This window comes from Seriola lalandi, unplaced genomic scaffold (assembly GCF_002814215.2).
Source record: "Seriola lalandi dorsalis isolate HSWRI2012SDOR001 ecotype SW California unplaced genomic scaffold, Sedor1 jcf7180002054262, whole genome shotgun sequence".
Classification (NCBI taxonomy): domain Eukaryota; kingdom Metazoa; phylum Chordata; class Actinopteri; order Carangiformes; family Carangidae; genus Seriola; species Seriola lalandi.
In genome coordinates this window covers 482095-501888 of record NW_019524815.1, presented here as the reverse complement: position 1 = coordinate 501888, position 19794 = coordinate 482095, and the positions used below count along the sequence as shown (strand labels likewise).

Below are 19794 nucleotides of genomic sequence, written 5' to 3'. Positions count from 1 at the left end.
ATACGCATGGACATACAGTTTTATGGCTAATGGTAGTTGTTGTTTAAGCCCAAAGATAACATGAGGCTCAACTCTAAAGCTCCTCTTATTCTAATCTCTGGTTAATGTTGTTGAAGCTGCGGTTATTTACTTTCAGGGTTTGTGGCAGACCTTTGTTTGCACATGGTGGAGGACTTTACTCATACTCACACTGAAAGCTAAGACACAATTGCTCTGTACACAAACTGTTTGACTATGTCAGGCTTTACTGGCTGAACCTTTCAGCCTTCACTTGATTACTCCAGACCGACGCACCCGTGGACTGTTGCAGTTGAGGATTTTCTCCGGTAGTTAGACTCGTCATGGTGAACGGATGCATGCAAGTTTTGCATGTGAACATTTAAAGGACAATACCCCAGCAGTTTTGGTGGGGCACTAAAGAATTGTAGGTAGGTGTTTATCGTGGAAAAGCAGGTCGGTCACACTTAACTCTGTAATAGTGTGAGAAACCAGAAGGGAGAGGCAAGAGATGGCATGCAGCAGTCAGGTAAATTGCTGATTCAGATAAATATGAATCTAAACTTTAGCAGTGTTTCAATTCATGGGAACAGCTGACAGAAAATACATGCTTTACCAACTTAACAAGCTTTACTGTACAGCTCTGAATAATGGGACAACACTTGTCCTGAATGAAAACATTTGACAGAATTGTCTCAAGCAGGTAACCATAACTTTCTGTTTGGGGTCCTGAAGAACAAGAGCCATGTTTAACAGTTTGATATTAATTTTTACTCATTTTCAAATCAGCAAATTGCCGATGGACCAAAATTTGAGTAGTTGATGTTTCAGAAGCCCACTACAGAAAATGTTCCATTAATTCTGTTTGGGATCTCAGAGATAACAGTAATTATCACACAATTTTAAATACAATAGATTTTCACATGCTGGCAGAACTTTCTACACAGCACTAACTCTTCAAAGTCTATTTGGGTTCCTGTTTTTGGAGTTTTATAATTTTGTTTATAAGGAGTCTTACAGAGAGTTTGTTACTATGTAGGAGAACATATTGTACATTTCTTTGCATGTGAATGAGTTTCTGGCAAACTAAACAAACTTATATATATATACTGTAAATATATATATATATATATAAATATGTGTGTGTGTTCATGCATAATCCATATAACATTTAAAAACAAATATGTCTTTATTTGGTGTAATAACAATGCTTTATGCTCATCAAAAGTCCAATTAATGGCAAAGTGAAGAGTTCCCATACAGTATATTGTATTTAATAAGGTCAGAAGAGAAAAGAAAACTAATATACTGTGATCTTGCAATTATTATCTTTTTTTAAATGCATACAGCTGTGTGGTCCCCGTGAGAATACAGAGCAGTGACAAGAAAACACATGGGTTAAATGTGTTCTCCTGTCAATGGATGGAGTGTGATGGGGCTTTGAACAATAATTGTTGTACTGTAGTTATCAGCCTCACTGCTGTAGAAATACATTAACCTCCACACCCAACAAGTGAACTCAAAACATTTTATCTCACTCTCCTCTCTCCAGACCACAGATTTTTTTGAAATGATTGAAAAGATGCAGGTAAGATGATGCATTGATCTTTGTATTTTGTCTCAGGTCTCTAAGCTATATACTCACCAAGCAACTAACCAGTCAGTGTGTCTCCTAACGCTGCAGCACTTTGGCCCTCTCCTTGGCTACAATACTTATCTTTCTGCACATGAGATGGATATTGAGTCGTCAGAGCGTTATATGTGTGTCTCCCCGTCTCTGTTAACACTCTGGTTGTAACACTGTCTGACAGCACTATAAGCTTATTATCTCACTTCAAAAAAAAAAAAACTGTGTCCTGGCTTCTGAAGGCTTTGGAAGGATGTTTGTTTAAACCATGTGATCCCACACATTAAGAGTTTGACGATAGAGCTTATCAAAACTTGTCATCATGATCTCAAAGCTTTCAGTATCTCCAGTGTCTTTCACGTCTAGCTGCTTATGTCGGCATAAGTGACTATTAAAAAAAAGAGGTATGGGATGTGATGCAGGACTGTGCTGCTTCCACAGTCAGACGCGTGGTGTGATGTATCGTGTTCTTTGACGCCAGGCGCCATCACCTATCCCTTATTTAGTGTCACTGCATCTCTTTGTCTGCATCTTTCCCGCTCACTCACTCTTTCATACATATACACACACACACACACACACACACATACACACACACACACCTCAGGTCCAATGGGTGTTTGATAGTAGGAGTGTTACTTAGCTCTGCATCTTTTTAATCCCCAGGGTCTTATTACCGCACGTCTTCTGTGTGCTAACAGACATTTCAGTCACTCCCAAACGCCTGCTCTTTAGCATCTTTTAATTGTCTTTTGGTATCTGTGCTCCCAGTGAATCTCTATGTCTCTATGTACCTTTCCATCTGTCTGTCTCTGACTATGCTTTGTTGCCTGCCACACATCTCCTGGGAAAACTGTGTCGTTATGTAATGAGGTTGATCATTTTCTCCTAGTCTATTTGTTTTAGTTGTTCATTTAGAACATGATCATCACACTGTTTATATAATTCTTTTTCCTATTCTTTTTCTTTTCTTTTTTTTTGTATTTCTAATCAATGACAAGTGCTTGAATTTAGGTATTTATGTTGATTGCAATACCAGCTCCTGTGTTGATGACTGAGCACGACCCTTCTGTCTCTCTCTCTTTCTGGTTTTCTTATCTCATCCTGTCCTCTCACAGGGCAACAGGATGGATGAGCAGAGATGCACCTTTCCTCCCCCACTCAAGGTGCGGTTCTCCATGTAGAGACAGAGCGTTATTCACATTATGCGGTCATTGTGTCACGACTGCTCCACCATATCTTGCTCAGCCAGACAGGCTGATTACTTCAGCACAGAGTAGCACAATATTATTCATAATGCAGTGAAATGCTCTCAAGAGTTATTCAGTATCATACGATGATACTGATGTTATGATCTGCAGCCTGAAATGCTGAAATCTTAGTACAAAGAATTTAACAGGATGACGATGATGTTAATGCATGATTTAAAATGATCAATGTGCCCAATAGTGATTAATATGGATATGTACATGAATAATAATGTTTTTTGATCAAACATGCATTGATAACTAATTCCTATAGTTTCTGAACTGAGTTTCATTGCATAACAGTTATGCAACTACTCTGAAACAGCGTCCTTTGGGATTATAGAGTTGGACTGTGTGGCTATTTTCTTCTTTGATGAGGAACAAACAGACAAAGCTTTTTTTTTTTTTTCTCTCTCTCTCTATATATTTTTTCAGACTGAGGAGGACTACATTCCATACCCAAGTGTCCATGAGGTAGTGTGATGATTTGCTGCAATAACATTTTTCATCTTTAGTGTTTGTGCGTTGCTCAGACACCAATTCAGTTTCATTCCTGTCCTGACGTGACTTTCCATCGTTCTGTGTATCAGCTACGTTGCTATTTTGCATTTTGGGACAGGTGCTGGGCAGAAAAAGCCCCTTTCCTCTCATCCTCCTGCCTCAGTTTGGGGGATACTGGATTGAGGGGACCAACCATGAGCTGAGTGACACCGTGGACGCAGAGCAGCTGCAGCCCCTGTCCCCAAACACCCGCACCAAGCTGGAATGTAACACAACAGCCACACTCTACCGGAAACACTTCCTGAGCAAGGTTAGTCACAGAAAGAGATCACTAGAATTTTTTTTTTTTTCATCTTGAAACAGCAATAAACTGAAAAAAACAATATTTGTGACAATGTATGCAAACTCAAAAACAACCTTTTATAAAAAAAAAACTAAAAACAAAAACAAGAGTGGATTATGGGGGTGCACCAAAAAATACAATACACATTAATTTCGTAACACATAATTCAGTTTCAATTTAACGCTTTAACTCTGGGCAAAATCTAAAAATACGACTAAATGAAGCACGGTGAAACATTTTGATGTCTCTTCTAAGTTACATTTGCATTGTTAGATTGCTATGATGAAATAGCAGAAAATTGGATGCAGTCGTTGTATGCGTTGTTCTCCATATCCATCTTAGCTCGGCTTGTACATTTTCATCTTGTACCTGCTTTTGAATTGTTTTTGTTTTTTAATTTTACCATCAGTTCATTCATAGTTTTTTCCATGTGTTTTTTTATGGTTACAATCATGCAATTAAGTATAGATAAGAAGATCAAATAACCATGTTTATTTGGTAGTAAAGCCGGATCTACTTAAAGAAAAGGTGTGTTCTGATACAGCTCATATTACAGAAGTCATAGTCATGAATATCCTCATTATAACAGCTTCCTTCCTCCTTAAATGAGCTTCATTACTCTCATAGAATATTCCACAATCAATTTCACTTCTTGCTCATTATAGTAATGAAATGAATCTGCAATAAGCAAATCCCAGTGGAGAAAACCACTAACAGTAACCAGCCTCACTGTTTGGCACCTCATACACTGTTGCTAATGAAGATGCATTAGGCTTTGCCACCTGTTCTTACACACGCATATAACACGAACAAATTTGATCTGCCTGTAGCAGAAGCGCAGCAACAGAAGAAAAGGCACTCAGATTGGAAAGATATGGGAAATGACCGCAGTGCATACACATGTGTCCTGCACGTGAGTGTGTGAGTGTGTGAGTGTGTGAGTGTGTGAGTGTGTGTGTGTGTATGTGTGTGTGTGTGTGTGTGTGTGTGTGTGTGTCTGTGTCTGTGTCTGTGTCTGTGTGTGTCTGTTAAGGGCAGATACTAATGGCCGTGTCCCTGCACTGTGCCCTCAGGAACACTTTAATTACTATTCAGTGGACAGTGCTCTTGGACATCTGGTGTTCTCCCTCAAGTACGACGTGATTGGTGACCAGGAACATCTCCGGCTAATGCTCAGGTAACGCTCATTATGCATACATAGTACAGCACAATGCTGCTTAATTTACAGAGAAAATCGAATCTTTAAGTCTGAATAGTGCACATCAGCAGCAGAAGTAATGAATGTGCAGGCTTAGACAAAATGTCACCTCTTTCATGATCAACAGGAAATGGATACAGAATATTCTTTTTTTGTTGTTGTTGTTGTTCCTGAAATCCCGGGTATTGACTGGATAAACACATCCTCCCAGCACGGGTGTTATCGCAAGAGTCGTAAAGCGAGAGAGAGAGTGTCAACAGCACTGTCATTTTCACAGCAGAGTAACAGATGGACTATTTAGGCCAGCGAGTGGGTGGAGAGGGTGGGGAAGTTTGATGATGGTCCACACCGGATCATCTCTTCCCCATCTGATGAGGTTCTGAGAAATGTTGCCGCACATTATATGGCTTTCAGACCACACTGATTGTTTTATGACTTCACCAGGACCAAACTGAAAACCTACCATGATGTGATCCCCATTTCCTGCCTGACAGAGTTCCCCAACGTGGTCCAAATGGCCAAGGTGAGACGAGTTGTTTTCATTTTGCAGAGATTTGTCCGGTTTGACAGTGTCTGAGCACATTCTGACATTTTTTCCCTCTTTTTTTTTTTTAATTTTTTTTATTCAAGCTTGTCTGTGAAGAGGTCAACGTGGACCGTTTTTTCCCTGTCCTTTATCCAAAAGTAAGATCTGGTTTGTTTTGTATTATTGTAGCTGCTTTACAAGTCCTTTCCAGTCTCACATGCCCATATGAAACACTGTTTGCGGAAAATTTTGGAAGATACCCCTTTTAATTTTATGTCTTAAAGTCAGACAGTTGAAGCCTCATATTAGCTTCAGATAAACCTTTGAATACATTTTTGCATAGAATGAGGATTGTGGATTTTGTCCCCCATCACTTTCGATGGAATCATGTCAGCAAGAGATCTCTTAACAGCTAGTTTGAACAGTAGGAGTTACTACAAGTCAAATCATTTTCAATGTTCATATGGGCACCGGACTAGAAAAACTGTGAACAGATCTTTTAAGATTTCTTGTTTTATCTATATTTATTTACAGGCTTCAAGACTTATTGTCACCTTTGATGAACATGTGATAAGCAACAATTTCAAGTTTGGGGTCATCTATCAAAAGTTTGGACAGGTGAGCTTTAAAGCCTGGGTTTAAGTTAACAGGAAAGTTTCTTGTGCATTCATCCTTTACATTCATTATATCCAGTCCAATAACAATTAGCATGTACTAGACATATACACTGTAATTTCTGATATTCTCAAGGAAACTGATTATGCACAGTCATCCTCAGTCTTAATTATGGCTTTCGGTCTGGCCCAGTCACTGTGGCTGCCTTCAACACTCCCTGTCATTTACTGAGGCAATCACAGCCCTCTTGTTTACTATGCGGCGGGCAGACGACCTATTGAATGCTTTGCTGAGGGCACTTGTACCTTTGAATGGAGACCTTTGTGTGTAGAGACCTGCACTGTCAATCCCTGAAAGCCCGCAGAAGTTTAAAAACACTGTTAAATACATTGTGAATGAGCCAAGGGGCCATCTCAGGAAGGCAGTGAGGACCCTCTGCTGCCCTTCAGGACATTTTCTATTCAGGAGGTGGTGCTAAGCAGAGAAAGACGTGATGGTTAAGTAGGCATAGCGCATACGGGAATAAAACTGAAACACTCAATAGGCAACAGACGCTTCTTCTCAGACATTGTTTCTATGTGTTCGTGCTGAGGCAGGCTTTTGTGTTCACATCACTACTCGACTGTCTGACAGTACACAATCAGATCTCCATCACAGATGATCATTATTGCACAAGCCTTTCTTTAGCCTGTCTCTACACCTCCTGTTATACCTACTGCTTTAATTGATTGAAGCCACCTTTTTCATCTCAAATGCGAATGCAGAGTGTTTGGACAAGACTGCCAAACACACATCAGATACACTTTACTTAATGGCTTCCAGTTATTGACCCCAATGATCTGTTGCTGTAAAAAACACCTTATGTAAAATACTCATTGCACCACTGGCAGTTTAGTATGTAGTTTTCATTCAGCTTCTCAGCCATTGTTCTTAATGCTTCTTTATTTGTAATGCAGGAATAAATGCAATTATTATTAGCATTATTATTGGCCTCTACTGTACAAACCATCTTGAGTATTTTTAGCTTGTAGCTGCTGACATCATGTGGTCCTCTAAGCCTTGATGTTCATGAGGGCTTTTTACTGGTTACAGACTTCAGAGGAAGAACTGTTTGGCAACAGCGAAGAGAGTCCTGCCTTTGTTGAATTCCTGGAGTTTTTAGGAGAGAAAATTGAGCTGCACAACTTTAAAGGGTAAGGACCTGACTGTGTTTGCAAGGCAGTGAATATACTCTACCACACACTTTATAACATGAAACCAATTGCAGGTTACATGATATCAGGCTAGCTATAGGAATCATGGTCATGCCACTGCAGTAATGGTGGAGAACATCCTATTAGACATGGGTCTGTGTGCTTGCAGTTTCCGTGGAGGGTTAGACGTGACTCATGGGCAGACTGGCACAGAATCTGTCTACTGCAACTACCGCAGCAAAGAGGTCATGTTCCATGTGTCCACAAAGCTGCCTTACACAGAGGGGGATACCCAGCAGGTACTGTAATACAATACCAGACTAACACACCTTTTATGATTCACAGCAAGCGGTCAGACAGGTTCCCTCCGGGTATTATAGTACCATATTTTGCATGTACCTCCCTGTTGTGCCACACAGTGAGGTCCAAAAGTCTGAGACCACTTTTCCGTTCAAGTGATGGGAAAGTGGTCTCAGACATTTGGACCACACTGTATTTGCAAAATAAAAAAACACTATAGTAAATATTAATCACATTAAATTTATGACTTACACCTGCATACTGTATGTGAACAGCAGTCCTCCCTCACAGTGATTTAAAGCGGAGATGCAGCACTGCATTGCTCAGGCAGCCAAGTACTCCTCCTCCTCCTCTGTCTCACATATACATGCAAGCACTGATTAATTAGCACACGCTTGCACACCATTTGCTACCCTGGTTTGCACAAACACAGATGAGGCAATGTCTATATGTTCAGTTTCCCGTGGTGGGTGTTAAACACTGGCTCCTTTGAGCCTATTAGTGCTTGTTCAAGCTGTCATCAGGGGAAACAGCACACCCTGGTGGTATTTCGTAAACTCGCATTGCTTTCAGCTGTGAGACAGAGAGAGGGATTAATGAAGAGTACGCACTTCCTTTTAATTATTTATAATTTTATCATTTCTGTACTCTGTACACAATATGAAAAGCAACGTGTATACTATATATATGCTATTTTTCCTATACTGCCCCTCAGTAATTTTATATCATTTATGAGCTGTTGGAAATATGTCTGTTTTGCAAGCACTGTGCCATCATTGGCATTAAAGAAGTGTGAAGTATTCTTTTAATTAGACGGGGCTTTGTAAAAAAATTAGTTGGAACTACAATAGAAGGAATTTTCATATTGTCTTTTAAATTCTGCTCCAGGCAGCATTAAATATGTTCTGAAAAAATCCTAAATATAGCTCTCTGAAACCTGCAGATGACCAAATAACATTCACACATGAACATTCTTTCATTGTGCCATTACTGTCTTGAAGGAAGCATACTCACATTCATTTGTCTGTAAATTAATTTTTTAAATTGCTATGTGGTTATTGTGTTGCAGTTACAGCGAAAGAGGCACATAGGGAATGATATTGTGGCCATTGTATTCCAAGAGGAAAACACTCCCTTTGTACCAGACATGATTGCCTCTAATTTTCTCCACGCCTACATTGTGGTCCAAGTGGTCAACCCGTGCTCTGACAAAGCTCTCTACAAGGTGACCTATTTTTCTTCTTCCTCTCCTTTACTCTGCTTCCAGTGATAAATGTTAATAATACTTAATCTCACTCTCTTATCATTAGGTATCAGTGACAGCACGGGATGATGTACCTTTCTTTGGCCCAGCCCTCCCAAACCCAGCTGTCTTTAAAAAAGTAAGAGAAAGACCTGAATTACAGCATTCTCTAGCCAATGCACTCCCCCCCTCTCTGTAGTCTTTTAGTTTCCAACCTGATGTCTTGTCTCTCCACTCCTTTCTTCCCAGGGCCCTGAATTCCACGACTTCCTTTTTACTAAGCTCATCAATGCAGAGTATGCATGCTACAAAGCTGAGAAATTTGCCAAACTAGAGGTAAGTTGTCCAAGAGCTTTTTTTTTTTTTTTAAATTCTGTCATTTTGTCATTGGCCAGAGCCATATAAAGTATAATTTGCTTCCATTTGTTTCATGTCCCTTTTTGTGTATGTATGTGTGTGTGTGTGTAAGGAGCGAACGCGGTTGGCTTTGTTAGAGACCCTGTATGAAGAGCTCCATATGAACAGCCAGGCCATGATGGGAGTTGGAGGAGAGGACGACAAACTGGAAAACGGGAGTGGAGGAGGAGGGGGCTTCTTTGAGTCCTTCAAGGTAACTGGAGAGGCAGCAACAGAGGATGGGGCTTCAATCTGACAGCTTTACTTCCTGCAAATTGCTGCTTCAATGGAAAAAAGTTTGAGAAGCTAAAATGAGTTTGCATAAACAAAGTCCTTTGTAAAGATTTAAATTCTATACTTAAATCAGCACTAAGACATGAACACTGTTTTCACATGGACTGAAACTTCAGTTCAAGCTCAGACTTATCACTATTAAAGGACTTTTGGGAACATTTGGGACATTTGGGAAATACGCTTATTTGCTTTCATGCCAAGAGTTACATGAGAAGATTGATATGATATCCAGAATGTGGGTCTGTTAAGCGATAGCAAGCATCCATTCATTCCCTGCCATTTATCTGGTGCCGCATCTCGGTGGCAGCATGTTAAACAAGGAAGTCCAGACATCCCTCTCCATGACAACATTTTCCCGCTCTTCCTGGGCATCCCATGGTGTTCACTAGCCAGATGAGATATTTAATCACTCAAACATGGTCAGGGTCTACCCCAGGGTCTCCTACCAGTTGGACATGCCCGGAAAACCTCCAATGGAAGGCACCAAGAGGCATCTTAATCAGATGCCCGAACCACCTCAACTGACTCCTTTCTACCTATCTGTAAGGGTGAGCCCAGCCACCCTGTGAACTAATCTCATTTCACCAACTTCACGATCTCATTCTTTTGGTCGATTAGGGTTGGAATGTAGATTGACCTGTAAATCAAAAGCTTTTTCTTCTGGCTCAGCGCCCTCTTCACCACAACGGTCCGGTGCAATGCATTACTGCTGATGCTGCATCAATCTGCCTGTCAATCTCAAACTCCATTTTACCGTCACTCATGAACAAGACCCCAAGATAGAAACTCCTTCACTTGAGACAGAAAACTCAGCAGAGAACCACGGCCTCAGACTTGGAGGTGCTGACTCTCATCCCATATGCTTTATGCAGCAAACCATCCCAGTGTATGCTGCTCATCTGCAAAGATCAGTGACAAGGGACAACCCCGGTGGAGGCGAGCACCAACTGGAAATACAGTTGACTTCCTGCCAAGAACATAAACACAACTCTGACTCGGGTCATATAGGGACAGGATGGCTCATAGTAACGGCTCAGTATCAAATACTCCCACAGTATCCCATGCTAGACCCCCTGAGGGACATGGTCTTAAGCCTTCTCCAGGTACACAAAACACATGTAGACTAGATGAGCAAACTCCCATGACCCCCTAAAGAGTTGGTCCACTGTTCCAGGCCCAGGTCAGAATCTGCATTGTACCTCCTGGATCTGAAGTTTGACAATTGGTTGGAGCGTCCTTTTGAGCACCTAGCAAAAGCTTTCCCAGGGAAGCTGAGCAGTGAGATACCCTGATTACCCTAATTGGCTTCAGGAGACCCGCAGGTCAATCGTGCCCTCAACTTCAAACAGCCCTCTCTACAATGGAAGCACTTAACATTGCCTACTCAGATTCAATGTCCCCAAACTACTCTGAGATGCATAAGAAGTGAGAGGTGGTGGAGGTGAGAATTTAAGGCCTCACTGACATGGGTCCCAGACAGGACACCATCATTACACGTTTGGGTTTACCAGGTCTACCAGGCCGGGCAGCCTCCTCTGCCATTTGATCCAACTCAGCAACAGGTGGTGATCAGTTGACAGGTCTGCTCCTCCCTTCACATGAGTGTCCAAGACATACAGGCATAGATCTGATGATACAACCACAAAGTTGATCATCGATCTTAAGTCTACGGTGTTCTGGTTCTAGGTCATTGCCCAGTCCGTCTCCTGGAGTTTGATCTAGAGCCAATGCTGTGTGTGGAGGTGAGTGCAACTATATCTACAGCAGTTGGGACCAATTCACCACCTCCTGCACCAATTCAGTCTCCTTCCCCGCCAGAGAGGTGACACTCCACATCCCTAGGACCAGTCTATGATGCCATGCACGGCACGCCTAGGTCCCTTCCCTTGCCTGCCACTTGTATTGCATCGCACCCAACCCCAATTCCTATCTAGAATGGTGGGCCCACAGGGTGGTGGCTTAATGTTCGTTTATTCGAGTTCCTGAGGGAGCTAGGAGTTGGGCTGCTGCTCCTTTGCTTCGAAAAGAGCCAGTTGAGATGGTTCGGGCATATGATCAGGATGCTTCCTGGATAAAATCTATTGGAGGTTTTCTGGGCACGTCCAACTGGTAGGAGACCCCGGGGTAGACGCAGAACACACTGGAGAGACTTTATATCTCATCTGATCCTGGAATGCCTCAGGATCCCCGGGGAGGAACTGGAAAATGTTGCTGGGGAAGTCTTGAATATCTTGCTTAACCTGTTACCACTGCAACCGACACTGGATACGTGGCAGGAATGGATGAATGGGTGGATCTTCTCATCTAACTCTTGCAAGAAAGCAAGTAAGTGTTTCTCTCAAAAATGTCAAACTATTCCTTTAAGTGTCATTATAAGACTAAAGTATTATAAGTATTATAAATGAGCCTGTAAAAGATTGGCATCTACAGTAGTCGTAGTAGCCACGTTTTGTTCCAGCTGTCAGATGTTTCCTATGTGGAATTTTCTTCTCTCTAGTAGTCTTTCAGGTTTGTTCTTGTCTATATGCAAGCTGTGGGCTGAAAGGGCTTCATCAATCTCTATTAATCTGAATGAGGAGAAGCTCTGCTGCTCTTTCCTGCTGGAACACACCACTCTTGGCTTCCCAGCTTTTCTTCCAAATGCTTTCTAGCTGTTTTTGCTGCTGTGTTCTCTGCATGCTCCAATGTTCAGTCATTAGTAACTTATTTATATAAATCGGTCATCCTTGACTGTCACGATATCAAGGAGAATGGATAGTTTTCTTTCAACATCAGATGCCTCTGCGTCTCCACTCTGTTCCATGCCTGCAAAGAGGTGCACTGGGCTTTAAACGTCTCCTGGCTGTGTTTAAACTCAGTGTGGTGAGACATCTGCAAGCCACTTGGCCCCTCTACTTCCCCTCTCTTCTCTTACCACCTATCTAAACATAATGACTCATCTGAACCCCCCTCCGGGCGCTAAAGCTTAGCAGTGTTCTCTGTCGCTTCCTTGTCTGTCAGGATTAGCATCAGGCCAGTGCTCTCTGCCTGTAGTGGTCAGTGTTCAGGGACAGCCCCGAGGCTCCTCTCAGCCTATGAAGCCAAACAGCAATGCTGAGGGGTCACAGAGGTCAGCGCCATCTGAATGTATCTCCTCCTCCTCGTCTCTCTCTGTAGCGGGTGATCCGCAGCAGGAGCCAGTCTATGGATGCCATGGGTCTTACTTTCAAGAAGCCGCACACAGTCTCCACTAGCCTGAGCGGCAGCTTTAACCACAACCCCGCAGAGAGCCCCAAATTCCCAGGGATAGTAAGTACAGTCCCACTCCTCCTGGTCTTGAGTGAAGCGAGTCTCGCTTCTTCTACCTCTCCCCGACAATTCGATTGCGTTCATGCCCCCTGTTCCCTCAATTGCCTGCTGCACTAACTTCTCACGGAGAAGGTTGCACACTTGGTCCAGTGGAGCATTAATGCCTGGGTCTTAAACTTGGCTCTCACATTGCAACGGTTGCACATTGTCTGCCACCACAAGATGGAGCGACACATAGAAGTGAATAATTATAGAACATGAGGTGAATTTCTTCCCTGGGTTAAAGCTGCTTCTAATATTTATTTTTTTTCTTGAGTTCTCATTATTTAAATCCCCTGTGCATCTGCACTGTTTATAAGTGCTCTATAGAATCCTAATGAATGTGGGTCGAGTCCTGTGTGTGTGTGAGTGTGTGTGTGTGTGTGTGTGTGTGTGTGTGTGTGTGTGTGTGTGTGTGTGTGTGTGTGTGTGTGTGTGTGTGTGTGTGTGTGTGCGCGCGCGCGCGCGCGCGCACACACCTGTGTGGCATGCATGCCATCAAAGCTTGTGGGCAGTTTTGGTGATCACACAATTGTAATTATGAACAAATGAATATTTCTGTCATCAGGTGAAAACCTTGTATCATCAAATTAAATTTTTTTGCATTCTCAGATTTATATAATTTGTTTTGAAAACACAAAAGCACCAAATTTTTCCAACTCATCGAAGAGATAATCATCGTTCAGCTGAAAGTGAAACAAGAAACTTACCTAAATTTGTAGTTACAAGGTCTTCACTTAACAGTGACTGTGCACATGGTTGCTTGTCTGACATGTACTGTATATTTGGGGGCTGTGGGTGTGGTATTTTTTATGGACAGTCTCTGATTTGTATGGAAATCATTATGAATTTTCATTTTCCTCTGTGTTGGGCACTGAACAGGATCTTTAGTCTTGTATGTGCAAACAAACAGATATCTCAATACATTAATATTGTATTTCTAGATCACATTCAAGATTACCTGCAAAACTAACTAACCATTATTATTAACCAAAATGCTTTGTTAATGAATGTGACTGAAGTTTGCTTTTTGCCCATGACCCTGTCTTGATGTGAAACCTAATGTATAACATGCTGTGTGTCCTCCTCTGTTGTTTTTATCTCTTCTTCATCCTCTCTCTCACAGGCATATGGCCCCCATAGTGTAACTGGCTCATCATTTCTCTCTCCCATTCAGCTGCCTGTGTTGCACCCATGGAGCCAAAAAATGTCCCTCCTTGTATTCTCCAGTTAACATGTGTTTTGTATTTTGTTTGAACATGACTTACTGCATGGAATCTCATATATATTTGTATATATCTCATGTTTTCTCTTCCCCTCCCTTTACCCTCTTCCTTTTGTTGTCTGTCATCATCACTCTCTGTGTTTCTTTCTTTCTTTCTTTCTTACTCTCTCTCTCTCTCTCTCTCTCTCTCTCTCTCTCTCTCTCTCCCTCACTCTCTCTCCTCTTCCTGTGTGGTTCAGTCATTGCTTGTCCCAGGCAAAAGTCCCAGTAAATATGGACGTCGAGGCAGTGCCATAGGGATAGGAACAGTAGAAGAGGTTCATGTCTAATTATAACTTCTCTCTAACGACTCACTTCTCTTTTTTGCTCCTTTTGTTTTGTCTGCATGGGCCCACTGCATCATGGCCAAACACTTTTCTTGATACATTTCAGCACCCTAGTGTGTATTCAACATAGTATGGATTGTGTGTTACAGTTAGGATGTATTGTGATAAAAACAAAAGCAGATATACATATTCTTCTACACATTTTCTCATTAACTGATTTGACAATTCCAGTCTTTTGGATTGTACATACACTACCATAAAGAAAAAATTCAAATTCACAAGCGCTCAGCAGCTCTGTGATATGAATGGAGCACATAGTCCTATCTGAAGGTGCCTCCCTTGGCTCCCTTCTGTATAATATATTAGATTTTCCTGTACTTTTGTTTTCCTATCTTGTTATTGCAGTATGTGTTCACCTTCTATAGTCTTTGCTGCTTATTTTGTAATTGTATTTGTGTTTGTAAGTATAGTTAATTCTCTATTTGTTTAAAAATTATGATTAATAATTTAATGAACCCCTTACAGAGATATTATGAAAAAAAAGAATCCTCCTCTTGCTCTTTGAAGCCACATCGAATAAAAGGCTTTTTCAAGTTCTTATTTTGAGAGCTTTAAAAGGGAGATTGAATGAACAAAGCAGTTGCTGAGAAAGCATATTTAGTGGTGGGCCCTGGAGCCTTTAAATCCATCTTTCATCTCCCGCCTTAGTGTGCTCTACTCTGGCTGGAAGACTGGCACCAGGGCTTGACATTAAGCTGCTAAGTGCATATTTTAACTTTTTTTTTTTTCATTATAGTAACAACTCGAAGGGAGCAGTGTTACTTCTCAGACTGATAATTCAGTGCAACATGTTTTTGAAAATCATGTTTCCAAATGAATAGGCCCCACAATAAAGATGAATGGTTAAGTCTAAATAAATAAATAGATTGATATGCTTATGAGATTAATTTAATATTACTCAAAGACATTTAAGGTATTAGAAGTATTTTTAACTCTGACGCTGACTGTCTTCTCTCCCTGGCAGTCGTTGATAATCCCGGGGAAAAGCCCAACCAGGAAAAAATCTGGTCCGTTCAGCTCCAGGCGAAGCAGTGCCATCGGTATTGAAAACATTCAAGAAGTCCAGGAGAAGAGGTGAGAGAGGACTCGTGCACATTCCTGCTGTATTTATTTTGTGTGTATCTGTACACCATGTGTATTTTCTGTATCTTAAAGCCTTGGAGCTAATGTTCATAATTGACTTGTTAGAAATATCAACGCATGCACATTTACTGCTTTTCTCCATGTTATAGTCTATTTGCTTTCTCGTGTCTTTTGTTGCAGTAGAGAGAACTCCCCAAATACCCAGAAGACCCCTGACAGTGGTCACGTCTCTCAAGACCCCAAATCTGACAACTCTTCCAATCAGAGCTCCCCTGAAGTGCTCACAACCACCAAGAACAGGTGTGTATGATAGACGGGTTACAACCATATCTGTATATCAATACATCAGTGGATATATTGATCACGTTTGTGTCGCCTTACCTGTGTTTATGTAAACGCTGAGTTATCCTCGGCTGCAGCAGCATGTTGAATGACTGTGTTTTATGCATAAGATAAAATCAAGTTTGGCTGTGCTGGAGAGTGGTTAACCCAGGGTTTAGTTCTTATCTCGGTGGCAGGGCCCCATCCATCCCTGAGGGTCACGACCTCTCCCGCTCCTCCTCCAACGCTAGCAGCTTCGCCAGTGTGGTGGAGGAGAACGAGACAGAGGCCACAGAGGACTATGACACAGGCATGGTGAGTTGGATATTCAGTGTGTGTATATGTATTTAAGTCATCTGTTTGTCTTCCAGTCTAATAGACATGTGTGTTTCGCTGTGTCTGTCTTCTGTGCGCTCCCTAGGAGAGTCTGTCATCAGCCGGGACGCCACACAAGCGAGACTCCTTCACCTACAGCACCTGGCTGGAGGACAGCATCAGCAGCACCAGTACCGCCAGTCGTGGGAGCTCCCCAGGTGAGAGAGGTGGAGACCTTTTAGCAGTACTGTTGTTCTACCAACATTATTCAACGATTCATATCGTAGCTGATTCCAGGTTTATGATTGAAATGAGAAAATGTACTGGCAACATACTGTATGACTGGCTTCAATTTCTTTCTTTGAGAATACACACACACACAGCGAGGTGCAGACTAGTCTGAGCTTCAGTCCAAGTCCATCAGACTGAAACAGTGTCACACAACTCCTCTCCAATACACCATGCTCACCAGATGTTTTAGGTTATCTCAGCTTTGCCAGGGTGATGCGTGAGGCTATTTCAGGCGTCCTTACATGCAAGTGGTTTCCTATGTATGACTTACATATTACATTGGATACCAAATATACAAAACTTCACCTTTTTAAAAATTTTTTTACAAAATACTATATTTACTCATAATGGATACAAAAAAATTCAGAACATTGCTGAAGATGTTTGGTGAGCTGAACAAAGCGTGATGTAAGTTACTGGAGAAGAGTTGTGCAGCATGTTTCTTATTTTGATGGATGTATACAGAATCACACAGTTGTGACCTATCCTTCAGGGCCTGGTAAACCCGAACGAGGAAAGGGGACAGACATCCGTATCAAACTGGAACGACCTCACGATCATCAGTCCTCATCGGTGAGTCGAACCCAAAGTAACACAGAAATCCGGACTTCTTAATTATCAGATGCCTCCAAATCTCCTTGGTTGCCGTACATGTTTTTTTTTTTTTACCCTTAATACTCAATTAACCCTGGCATTGAAAAAACTGACCAAGTACACACTCTAATGATGTGCTGCACTGACGCTGCGTAACAGTACTATCTCTGCTTTACTGCACTGTGCTGTTGTAATGCTTTTTGTGTGCTGTTGCTGATGTTTGGTTCTGCTCTGTCTGTTTTTTATTGCTCTTTGTGCGTTTCTGTGTGCAGAACTGTTAGCTCCTCACACCTGGTTGTATCCTGGATCTCCATCTTCAGGTTAGACTTCCCTCAATACCTTGTCATGGTCTCTAATGCCATGGATTTAAACAATGGACAAATGGACCAGAGACAGTTAACTGACACCAAACCAAATGCTGCTTGTGCACATACACTGTATATTTAGGTGTTTTCTGTGTAATTTGTTTGAATCAAAAGATTTGTCGTGATTGCTGAGGAATATGTATGATGTTTTGGCAACATGAATATATGAATAGACTGCATTCTGATACCAGATGTCTCTCTTATTCCCAAAGCATTCCCATAAGTCACAATCCTTCTGGGAAGTGAGACAAGTGCAGGCGTTCGCCATGACCAGTGATGCGAGGGAGAAAGCTGAGGAAGATGAGAAAGAAGAGAAGATGCAGGTGGAGCCTGGCCAGCCTGCTGCTCAGTGAGGGGCAGAATGCAGAAGTCCAGAAACCTGGAGGACACTGGAGAGGATGACGCACAAGGAGGGGCCAGCTTTTGCACAGTGTTGTTTCCTTCCACTCTTTTCTTTGCCTGTTCACACATCTGTTGCCTGGTTGTATGTTGTTTTTTGTTTGTTTGGTTGTTTTTTTTTTACCTATCTTTGTGTCAAAAGCACACATTTTTATCTACAAATGTAATCATTTTATTTGTAAGACTTGGGTTTAGTTTGTATTGTTAAAGCCTAAGTGTGCTGGCTATACAGGGTAAATATAGTGCCACTGATCTCTGTGTTGAGACTGTGAGAAGGACATTTGCTGCAACACAGAAGAAGATCATTGTCTGGATGGATTTACCAAATCAACAAAGGTTTTGGCTCAATAAAGATCTCTAATGTATACGTAATACCAAATATTCAGCATCAGAGATGAGTATTTTCTAACAAAATATCCAATGTGATATAGATTTATTCTGTTGGATGCTCTTAAATGTGATTATTTCCTGGGTAAAATCCAAACACAAGGACTGTATAGCTGCAGCAAAACAGTTGTACCTTTTCCTCTACCACTCTAATCTCCGTAAGATTAGATTTCAAACTGAACACCACAAGTCACAGGAAAGATAGCAATGTTTCATAAATGAAATGAAATGGCCTTAAAACGTAAACATGCAATGTCTTTGTCCCTCCAAATTATTTTACCTCACTTCTTTAACTCACATGTTCTGCAGCCAATAATGGGACGGCAGTATTAGATAGAGATTAAAACTAATATATTCAGAATTCCTTTTAAGAACACTAGTTTCTTTCGAAAAAAATGGTGGTGCAATGCACCAACACTATCTGTACAGTCTGCTAATATATGGATATATCCATCCAATGACTGATTTAACTGCTTTGTCTGTCGTGTTTGCTGCTGTGGAGACCAGTCTCTACATTATGTTCGGAGTTGCTTTTTTTCCCTCTGATATATGTTTTTATTTATTGGTTTGGTTCCTATTGAAGTGGCATTTATGGCATATGTTATACCGTACCTCTATAGTGACTCCATCCAGTAACCTGTCATATACTTACTCTGTATGTGTTGCTTTGGAGTAAATTATAATGTTGTCATCTGTAAAGCTCTGTGTTTTTCAGGGGTCAGATCTCTTTCAGTGCAGTACATTTGCAATGCAACTATAATAAAACAGTGAATATTTATTTGCTAGTGAGGAAATAACTGCAAAATACAACTACTGATTTTGTAAATAGATATTAAGTTGGAGTACATAGTGTATAATGTATAGGCCATTTGTTTAAGATGGGATTGACCAACACCTCAAAATAACTGCCAAGATAAAAATTTATTGTTGTTGTTTTTTTCTCATACACTTAAATTTAAATATTATTTTGAGAGAGTTTTGTAGAATAAAAATTATTTTAAAAGCTATTCAGACTGTTCTGTAAAAGGGAAGATCTCACAGTACATCCTGCTGATCATTTCAGTTGCCTTATCATCACAAACTGATGATGTAAGTATAGATTATGAAGCAAATGTTTAACTGCCAGCAGGATTTACAATGGAATGAATGTTTTGTTGTTGTTGTTTTTATTGTAAATAAATGCTCTGACAACTTTAAATTCTTTTGGTCTCATCATCTCTTGCCGAACATCACCCTTTAATCTATTTTTGTCAGTATTTCCTGTTTTTTGTGCACTAACACAATATGCTGAATCCCACATAGTGAAAATCCCTGCTGTGACATGCTTACATACTGTAGATGTTCCATTTCCCACCGTCTTAATGAAAGCTAAGAGAGAAAGCCCCATGAATAAATGATTTGATGTGGCTGCCCACAAGTATGTAAAACTAGAGCAATCTAAAAGTGGAGGCTTCCCTGGTTATAGAACTGTGCCACATGGAAGAAAAACATATTCAGAGTAAAAACCAAGGCATGAGGTGGAAGGAACTGTCTAAAGAGCTAAAGGACTGGATTGTGTAGAGGCATTGATCTTGGGAATACTACAAAAAGTTTCTGCCGCATTAAATGTTCCCAAGAGCAC

General features: G+C 41.1%; 1 protein-coding gene across 17 annotated transcripts in view; it reads left to right on the top strand.

The window, feature by feature from the left end:
* LOC111654206 (rap1 GTPase-activating protein 1-like) overlaps positions 1-19371 on the top strand; it is a 43347-nt gene extending 23976 nt beyond the window's left edge. For 4 of the 17 annotated variants that reach the window (XM_087173646.1, XM_087173650.1, XM_087173658.1 and 1 more), the window contains 22 exons: positions 1550-1585; positions 2743-2790; positions 3307-3345; positions 3491-3682; positions 4789-4892; positions 5358-5436; positions 5544-5597; positions 5974-6057; positions 7147-7247; positions 7417-7546; positions 8617-8772; positions 8858-8929; positions 9040-9126; positions 9260-9400; positions 12637-12768; positions 14272-14349; positions 15383-15492; positions 15682-15801; positions 16002-16137; positions 16244-16355; positions 16922-17001; positions 17600-19371. In XM_087173646.1, coding sequence (XP_087029772.1) covers positions 1550-1585; positions 2743-2790; positions 3307-3345; positions 3491-3682; positions 4789-4892; positions 5358-5436; positions 5544-5597; positions 5974-6057; positions 7147-7247; positions 7417-7546; positions 8617-8772; positions 8858-8929; positions 9040-9126; positions 9260-9400; positions 12637-12768; positions 14272-14349; positions 15383-15492; positions 15682-15801; positions 16002-16137; positions 16244-16355; positions 16922-17001; positions 17600-17740 — 2232 coding nt within the window. In that variant the 3' untranslated portion in view covers positions 17741-19371. The other 13 variants (XM_023405118.2, XM_087173659.1, XM_087173657.1 and 10 more) reach the window with 13 other exon arrangements.
* The last annotated feature ends 423 nt before the right edge of the window (positions 19372-19794 follow it).